This window comes from Rattus norvegicus, chromosome 13 (assembly GCF_036323735.1).
Source record: "Rattus norvegicus strain BN/NHsdMcwi chromosome 13, GRCr8, whole genome shotgun sequence".
NCBI classification, from domain to species: domain Eukaryota; kingdom Metazoa; phylum Chordata; class Mammalia; order Rodentia; family Muridae; genus Rattus; species Rattus norvegicus.
The window spans coordinates 96,364,019-96,373,899 of record NC_086031.1 but is presented as its reverse complement, the minus strand read 5'-3'; the positions used below and the strand labels follow the sequence as shown (position 1 = coordinate 96,373,899).

The following is a 9,881-nucleotide window of genomic DNA, read 5'->3' as shown; positions in this document are numbered from 1 at the left end:
CCTGAAACTGAGACACTTAAATTCAACTAACTTCATACTCAACAGAACAATGCTAAAACTTTGCAATTCAAATGGACATTAACTCGGGTCTCCCAGGCAGAGCACAAGGCTGGGACAGAAAGTCTGAGACTCATTGGCAGCAACTGGTGAAGACAAGTGTGGCCCGATGCCTGGGAACAGAGGGGAGAAGACAGGAAGGAAGGAGGACCAGAAAGCATTGCAGGAGGGCTGGCTGCTGGGACCAGCATCTGTCACACTGGGGAACTGGGGCAGCTGGGGCAGTGTGACCACTACAGTGAGTCAGGCCATTAGCTGCAGGTGACACTCACTGCAGCGTCTTTCTTTCCTGCCAGAAACGCCTTACTTAGGTATAACCATAAACTGAAGATATTTAGAATGTACAATTTCTTTTTTTTTTTTTTTTTGGTTCTTTTTTTCGGAGCTGGGGACCGAACCCAGCGCCTTGCGCTTCCTAGGTAAGCGCTCTACCACTGAGCTAAATCCCCAGCCCCTAGAATGTACAATTTCAATGGCAAACAAGTAGTCAAGGCTGGCCTTGAACTCTCGACCCTCCAGCTTCAGTCTCCCCAGTACTCATTTTCTTTTTTTTTTTCTTTTTTCTTTTTTTTTTTTTTTTTTTTTCGGAGCTGGGGACCGAACCCAGGGCCTTGCGCTTCCTAGGTAAGCGCTCTACCACTGAGCTAAATCCCCAACCCCTCATTTTATTTTTTTAAAATTAACTTACATATAAAGATATTCCAGGTTCCTGCCTTGCTTAAGTTCCTGCCCTGTATTTTGATCAAATGTCATGAAACAGATGTCTGAAATACATTCAAACAAGTTAATTCCAAGATCCCAAAACACTGAGGAAAGATCAACACTGGGGCACAATACTGCGCCACTGTGGACATATGGCCGCTGGAGTCTTACTATGGGTTCTAAGGACTCGGACAAACAGAAGCCCCTCCCTCCCTTCCAAGTGACTGCTCCAGTTGTAGTAAAAAATAAGTGTGAATAAGCAAAAGGTCATGTTCCCTTCCTCCCATTAGCTCTAGGGAGAAAACCTAAAGCCAAAAAACTTGTCACTAACAAAGTAATGTTTGATTGTACTTTCCCAATTCAAGAAAACAATTTTACCATCACCAAGTAGCTCAGGGACTAACACAATAAAAAGGTGAGAAAAAGAACAAAGGCATTCATTCACTTGCAGCATCTTGAAATTCACTTCAGATTAAGTTGGTACCAGATACCCAGTCAAGAAATCCATACAAACCAGGTGAGGTGGCTCGAGCCTGCAGTCCCAACACTTGGGAGAGGCAGGTGGATCTCTGAGTTCCAGGCCAGCCTGACCTACATGGTGAGGAGTTCTAGGCCAGCCTGGCCTACATAGTGAGTTCCAGGCCAGCCTGACCTACATAGTGAGTTCCAGGCCAGCCAGGGCTAGTGAGACCCTAGCTAAACAAAGAGAAGGAAAGGAAAGAAACCTATGTGAAAAATTCAAAACTTCAACAAAAATAGTATGCTTATATTTTATTTACTGACCTCTCTAAAGCAGACTAGAGTTCTTATAACTAATAAAAATTTCAAGTTATTCAACATGACAACTTTTACAAAGACTACTTTAATGTGGCCCCTTCCCTTCAGTCCTGAGCAGACAGCACGGAACATCACCTTTAGATGGTAAAGCGTTTCACAAACACCAGCTACACATGAACGGTGGGCTTCTGGTTCATTAGGAACCTAAGGGTTCTGAGAGGCATGCTGTGCTAATACTTCACTCAGTCTGAGTGGGAGCTACACTGCCAGTGCTCTGCACACATGCCGCCCAGTCATCGGCGTCGTCACCCTGCCTGTGCACTCAGAACTGGCATCTGGCTCGGGTCACTAAAAGCCAGACTTCAAGTCACTCATGGCTCAGCAAGCATCCATTGGAAACGGTTTGAACCTGGCAAGAAAGGTAGAGACTTGCTCTTCACACACCAGACGGATCGGCACCGCAGAGCGGGTGATCCCAGTTATCCCGTGTTTATTAGAAACGGATATATGTCACACTTCAAAAGACACATACCAACACAGCAAAAGTTACATTTTATTTCCTCTTAAACACAATCTAGAAAGAACTTTTCTTGTCAATTCTTCAACAAGTTACTGATATGAATTTACCAGAAAAAAATAACTATATATTTGTCCAACATCAAATTATCAGCAAAAAGTTTTAAGATATCCCTTATTCAGTTTCCAAAAATAAAGGTTTTCTAACTGAAAACCCTGACATTCCTACTCTCTAAACAAACCTTAGGACACAGGCTGGTCTCCCAGCTTTCCACAGCTCCGTTATATAAATATTTCCGTCCCAACACTTTCTCAGTTTCAAAAGCTGTTTACTTCCCAAGAACATAACAGTCTTCATTTCAAACCATTCATTCTGTTTCCATAGCGACACTGCGGGATTCCTTGGCCACCATAAGTCGCATTAACTGACTGTGGAATTTCTCAATCTTCTTTACATCTTGAGCTTGGTCTGTTCTGTACACCAAACACTGTCAGAGAATGAACAGAAAGACATACAAACTGAGCAAAACTCGTTACTAGAGGTGACGGGAGCAAGTGAGCGGGCAAACACCCAGAGCCCTGTCTGCCTCATTCTGCTCTACTCTCAGGTGTCACACGAGCGGCCTGCAGCTCCGGGCTTTCCCTTCAATTTTACTTTAACTGTTAAGTGCCACTGCCTTAGATGAAATGTAAAGAAAATCTTCTAGAAAACGCTCAAACATTGCAAGTTAAGTCCCACTGTCAAAACCACCTGTAACTCAGCCCCAGGGGAACTGATGCCCTCTTCAGACTTGCTAAGGCACTGGCCATGTGTGTGCACACAGACATACATGCAGCAAAATGCCCAAACACCGAAAATAAATAAAGTTTAAAATGTTCAAGATCATTCTCAGCTACCCAGCAAGTTGAAGCTAGTGTGGGCTCATGAGACCCTGTATCAGGAAACAAAAGACAATCTTTACTATTAAGGTGAATTTATATATTTATATATTTCCTACTTGAGAAAATAGTCTCTTAACTAATGAAGAAAAAAGTCAGAGGGAACATGAGGATGAAGTTTAAAGGGACTTTTTAAAGGGAGTTAATCAAGTTTGCACTTTAAAAAATCATTCCATCAGAGCTAGAGATAATAGAGCATATGTAGTGTGTGAAAGGCCCTTGAATGGGGGAGAAAGACAGAGAGGGAGAGGGAGAGGGAGAGGGAGAGGGAGAGGGAGGGAGGGAGGGAGTGAGGGGGAGAGAGAGAGGGTCTCTGTGTGTGTGTATGTTATATACATATGGTAAGGGATGAAAATGGCACTTTTTCATATATACCATAACAAGAGAAAAGAAGGGGAAATGCCACGCCAGGTGTCATGGTTTGAATGGCTTTGTCCAGGGAGTGGCAGTATTAGTAGGCATGTCACTGTGGGCCTGGGCTTTAAGGCCCTCATCCTAGCTGACTACAAATTAGCATTCTGCTAGCAGCCTTCAGAACAAGATGTAGAACTCTCAGCTCCTCCTGCACTGTGCCTGCCTGGACACTGCCATGTTCCCATAATGGACTGAACCTCTGAGTCAGCTCCAATTAAATGTCCTTTTAAGAGTTGCCTTGGTCATGGTGTCTGTTGACAGCAGTAAACCCTAAGACTCCAGGTTTCTGGCAGGTGGGTGACAACACGCCTAATGGCAGAAAGAGCTGAAAAGACCCACTCTGGAAAGGCTAACTTTGACAGCTGCATGAAGGAAAATGTCATCACTTCAGAATTAGTCAAAGAGACTCAGAAGGAAGATAGGGACCAAATACATAAATGTGCGAGCAGGCAGGAATACAGGAGGACCAGACTGCAGGAATCAAATGAACTGCTCCAGAAGTGCCACAAAAGACAACCGAGGCCTCAGTACTGGTAAAATGCAGTATTTATGGGGAGACTGTTAGCATTTCTTCTAGGCTCCGCCCCACAGTCACCCTGCAAAGGCCAGGTGTGCCTGACTCACTATAGAAGGGGCTGTTTGCCCACTCCTTGCTCTCTGCCCTTCTCTCTGCCTCTCTTTTCTCCCTGACCTCTTTCTCCCTCTCTCCCCTCCCCACATGTTCCTGGCCAGCCTCTCCTTTCTCTCCTACCCCCCAAACCTCCACTCTCATTTCTACTCCCTTCCCAACTCTCCTTCCCATGTCCTAAATAAACTCTATTCTACACTACACCTGTCATATGGCTGATACCTCAGGGGGAAGGGATGCCTCAGCATGGGCCTGCCGAGGCACCCCTCCCTCCCACCTCACCATACTTTGCCTCTATCAAACATATCCTTGGCTCTTCTTTTATAAAACACAACAGAAACATCTAATAATTAGCAGAGGGGAACACAGAAAAGCAAAGCCAACATAAAATAGAGCTACCAGGGCTAGAACTCCCAACCAGAGAACGGCCTTCACACGCAAGTGGAGGAGACCAGCTGGAACTTGAGGTGAAGGAAGCACTGGGCTAGAGATCTCCTCACAGCACCGAGGAGCTCACCCTAGGAGCAGTTCCGGTAGGTGGAGAGCTGCATGAACAGATCAACTGACAGAGGGGAGGAAGAGAGGGATGGAGAGACAGTAACAAGCCCCTGGCTTGGTTGATCACCATTTACAGCATGGTAGCACATGCCTTTGATACAAACTTTCTGTGAGTTAGAGACCAGCCTGGTCTACACACTGAGTTCACGGACAGTCAGAACCTGTCTCAAAGACAAAAGCAAAGGCTATATAATCACTTGCTTCTCACCATGAGAAAGGAAACCACTCAGTTTTAGTGTCCGTTTCTCTGGTGAGGTCTGAAGAAGCCATAGCTGGCGCACTGCCTTCATGCAGCAAGTCTGTTATTTGTTGGTCTAAGAGAAGAACTCAAGAATGAAGTTCTTTCATGTGGAATGCGTGCACCTAGCAGGTCATCTGCACTGTCTACAAGAACAACTTCAAACAAGCAGTCAACTCAACCCAACCCAACAAACCAGTGTGTACTTACGACTAGATCGTCCGTCACTTTGATACACAAATTCCCATCAACATGCCTGTACTTGAGAACCACACGTACCTGCAATAAAAATACTTATTTAAAAACAACAGATGGCACTGGTGGCAGACCTTTAATCCCAGCACTCTGGAGGCAAAGGCAGGTGGATCTCTGAATTTGAGGCCAGCCTGGTCTACAGAGCAAGTTGCAGGACAGCCAGGGCTACACAGAGACTCTCTGTCTCAGAAAAAAACAAACAAAAACAAAACCAACACCCCCCCCCCAACAAAACATGAAACATCAAGAACCACAGCCTTATCCTGCTCCCAAAGCCCCCGCACAAACTTAAAATGATTTCAGTGTGGCAACCTGAAGGATTTTAACTGTTAGATAAAAAACACTGTTACAGTTCAAAATAGGCTTCCATTTTCAATAGGCACAGAGACAAAAAGTCAAGGTTCCTGTCTAGTTAAGAACTTTGAATTCAGCCAACCAAAATAATCAGATACAAAACAGAATAAATTAAAATTAAATTCCTAGACAGGCTTCTTCTTTTTGGGGGGGAAACACTAAACGGCAGATGATCCTGGTTCAGCGGGAGTTAGGGAGGCCATGGCAGTGACTCAGCAGCCGAGTTGGGGGCTGTGGACACAGAGGAGACCATGAGCTCAGGGAGGTAAGGAGTGGATCCTCGTTACCCATCACCAAGTTAAGGACATGAAGATCAAGTCGTGGAGCAGATCTACCTGATCTTCCTGCCCATCACAGAGTCATGCCGGCCAGTGGACAGGTTCAAGACTTCTGTTGCTATTGGGGACTACAATGGTCATGTCAGTTTTGGTATTACATGCTCCAAGGAGGTAGCCACTGCCAGCCGAGGAACCATCATCTTGGCCAAGTGCTCCATTGTCCCTTTGAGAGACTAGCAGGTCCCACAGTGTTCCATGCACAGTGACAGGCCACGTGGCTCTGTGCTGGTGCGTCTCATCCCTGCCCCCAGAGGCACTGGCATTGTCCCTGCTCCTTTGCCCAAGAAGCTACTCATGATGGCCGGTATAGATGACTGCCATACATCAGCCCGGGGCTGCACTGCCACCCTGGGCAACTCTGCCGAGGCCACCTTTGATGCCACCTCCAAGACCTACAGTTACCTGACCCCAGTCCTCTGGAAAGAGACTGTATTAGTCAAGTCTCCTTATCAGGAATTCGCTGACTGCTTTGTGAAAACCCACGCCGGAGTGTCTGTTCAGAGGACCCAGGCTCCATCTTTGGCTACCACAGAAGGGTTTTTATAAGAAAAATATAGTGAATTAAGTCTGTTTTTAAAAAGTCCTACAAAGAAAAATACTGGTAAACTGGTAAAACAAAATATATCAATATTCTGTGGCTTCACCAAGTCTAATGCCAGAACGACTGAATCAAGACAGTGTGGGTGGGAATGAGGACATCACTCAGTAAACGATGAAGAACTGGTTTTGTTGCTTCTTTTTTTTTTTTTTAAGATTTATTATTTTTCTATTTATATGAATACATTGTAGCTGTCTTCAGATACACCAGAAGAGGGCATCGGATCTCTTTACAGATGGTTGTGAGCCACCATGTTGCTGGGAACTGAACTCAGGACCTCTGGAAGAGCAGCCAGTGCTCTTAACCACTGAGCCATCTCTCCAGTCGAAGAACTGGTTTTAAGCAAAGGACAGGACAGTGTCTGTATTTTCAGACCATGGGTGGCAGGAAGGGAAGGGACTAAAAGGAAGATAGACCAACCACAGGCTCTCTCAGTCCACAAGAAATAGCATCTCAGTTCAAGCCATGGAGGTTAGAGTAAAGGGTGAAAAGATACTAAACATGTTGGGTACCAAAGGCAGAATTCCCTCACATAAATTCTAGAGACCAGACAAACTGTCTTCGTTAGCTCTCCAAGGATCAAATGGACTGGGGTTCAGACCCAGGGTTTCTACTTAAGTTTGGAGGCCACTAGGGTTTTCTCCCTGGGCAGCTTCTCCTCTGCTGTCTCCTTTCCATCACCACAACTCCCTGCAGCTACATCATCAAAGAGTCACTCCATGTGTGTTGCTGTCTTCTTACTAAATTCAGACAATGGATACTATGGTCAGTATCAGGCCCTTCTGGACAAATCTTATACACGGTACAGCACACTGCTCAACTGAGGAAATGATGTCAAAGCAAAGGACAGAGAGAAGAGCCATATGAAAGTACAAGAAGCCACCACTGTCACAAACTACACAACCTCATAGATACCTAGTTTACCTTGCCATTTATTATCACTTTGCACATGAAACCAATGAACTATCGTGTCAATGTTAAGAGCAATAGGATAATTAGTTTGAAGTGTCACCTTAGAAGGGAGCCTGCAGTTATCAGGTTGGCCTATGGGTATGAGCCGGCTGTCGTAACTGTCAATTGAGGTAGGAAGACAACCAACTTAGTGCTGGGCCCTGAACTGTATGAGTGGAGACAGCTAAGACTAAGTCAAGCAGAAGCCAGCAGGCTGCACGGCTGCACCGTCTCTCTGCTTCTGAGTATGGTTGTAGCAGTTCCGGGTTTCTGCCTTGACTTCCCTCAGACTATAACCTGGAATGATAACACAAATACATACTTTCTGCCCCATGCTTCTTTTGCCAGGGTGTTTCCTAGTAACAGAAAGGAAACTAGAACAAATGGCACCACATAAAGCCAGGAAGGGTGTTACACGCCTGTTATCCCAGCATTTGGGCTGCTGGAGAGGACCTTCAGTTCAAGGGCAGTTTGGGCTTAACATGGCCACCTCAAAAGACTTAGAAGGGAGGGGGGAACTAGTATCCAGAGTTCAAGATCATTCTCAACTACACAGGAAATTAATGAGGCCAATCTGGGACACGTGAGATGAGAGTATCTTAAAAAAATAACAAGAATGGCTCAAAATGTTCTACTGTCTATCCTGGTCTTCCTATAGTTCTAATGCCCCCCACCAATACATTTCTCCCCAACCCCACCCTAGACAGGGCCTCACTGTGTGGCCTAAACTGACCTCAAATTCTCTACTCTCCTCTCTTTAGCATCCTGAATGCTGGGATTACAGGTGTGCACCACCAGTCCCCTCCTGGGTCTAAGACCATTCATAATAGCAACTCGTCTTGCTGCAGGTGGACAAAGGTTTGGTTCTCAGCACCCACGTGGTGGCTCACAACCATTCCTAACTCCAGTTCTAGGGGATTCAATGCCCTCTTTTCCCATCAGACACCATAAACGCACAGGTAAAACACTGGTACACATAAGACTTAATGGATTAACCTTTTTTGCTGTTTTTTAAAAGGTTTATTTATTATATATAAGTACACTGTAGCTGTCTTCAGACACACCAGAAAAGGACATCAGATCTCATTACAGATGGTTGTGAGCCACCATGTGGTTGCTGGGAATTGAACTCAGGACCTCTGGAAGAGCAATCGGTGCTCTTAACCACTGAGCCATCTCTCCAGTCCCATGAATTAACCTTTTTAAAAGATGCTTCCTGTGGGCTGGAGAGATGGCTCCCTGTAAAAAGTCTGAGGTAAGTACTGCCACTACAAGTTGCCAGCTCCAATGTATTTTTACATTTTTACTTATTACTGTGTGTGTGTATGTATACGCGTGCATGTGTGATGTGTGATCAGAGGGCAACTCTGAGGAGTCGGTTCCCTCTTCCCGTTCTTAAGTGAGTTCTGCATGCTGAGCATCTATTCAGTACACACACACACACACACACACACACGCACACACGCAAACACACACACACACACACACACACACACACACGAATGCATCTACCTTACCTTCAACAACCCTTTAAGGAACGGTGAAATGTACCTTTGTGTCTCTCCCGGAACCTATTCTGGACTGGTAAATGGGAATGGGTAGTTCTGCTTTGGGGAATGAACCGTTTGCAAACATTTATGTCTAACGTATAAGTGCAAGCATTCACAAGGTTTCAACTGACCCACGGGGAAAAAAAAAACTAAAAATCCCCACTATCCAAAAAAAAGTGGAGTAGGTTCTTCCCAACTGGGACCGGAATTATCACCACTTTGTAAGTAGGTACTCTTGCGTCTTGGTGGGAAGGGAAAGGGGCACTAAAATACGTGACGGACAGGAAAGAGCCGGCGACACGTAAACCAACCAAATCCATAGCGGAAGTCAGGCGTTCCACCGGGTGCAGCCTGCTCTGGAGCCCGCCGCTGCGGAAAAGGCTCTGCCTGTGGTTGCTGGCGGAGCTTCCATGGGTCTCCGTGTCAGATGGAAGGAGACGAGAGAGGGCAGTGACACCGGTAGACCGATTCAGCTTCCTGGATGTGCACAGGTCGCGCCAAGGTTAGAGAAGACCCCAGTCCCGGGGCCGTCCCTGCAGCGACTCACCTTCATGGGGTCCGCCAAGTAGAGCTTCTCAGCCGCGCGGCTGAACTCCTCCCAGGTCTGGAACTGAGGCATCGCGGCTTCGGGCAGCGCGAAACGAGGCCGCGAAGCAAGAAACGCGCTGTCGCACTGACAGCCCACCGCTCTCCCGCAACCGCCCACAGCGCTGGACTCTGGCGGCCCAAAGATGGAGGCGCACTAGCGCTTGCGCCATTGGTCAGCCCCGGCCGCGCCGGTCCAATGGGCAGGAGGCATGCTGTTAGGGGGTGGGGCCTCCGCTCAGAGCGGTCGGGAGATGGGCGGGCGGCTGCCACAGCGCCGCCTGCAGGACTGGAGGGGTGGTGTCGGTGCTGCCTTTCCAGGCTATGATTGATTATAAAGTCAGGCTCTGGTTTTCCAAAGACTCAGCAGCTCTGTGACCCGGTACCCTAGTTGCAGTCGTGGTAATGACAAGGAACAGCT

The 9,881-nt window shown here is 46.6% G+C and overlaps 1 protein-coding gene across 1 annotated transcript; it reads right to left on the bottom strand.

Moving 5' to 3' along the window:
* Positions 1 to 1,506: 1,506 nt before the first annotated feature.
* Srp9 (signal recognition particle 9) lies at positions 1,507 to 9,647 on the bottom strand. Its single transcript, NM_001126095.1, has 3 exons — positions 9,423 to 9,647; positions 5,040 to 5,108; positions 1,507 to 2,540 (listed from the first exon to the last, which is right to left on the bottom strand). Exons 1-3 carry the CDS (start codon positions 9,492 to 9,494, stop codon positions 2,421 to 2,423), a joined length of 261 nt encoding a protein of 86 aa, NP_001119567.1. The 5' UTR covers positions 9,495 to 9,647; the 3' UTR covers positions 1,507 to 2,420.
* Between the last annotated feature and the right edge of the window lie 234 nt (positions 9,648 to 9,881).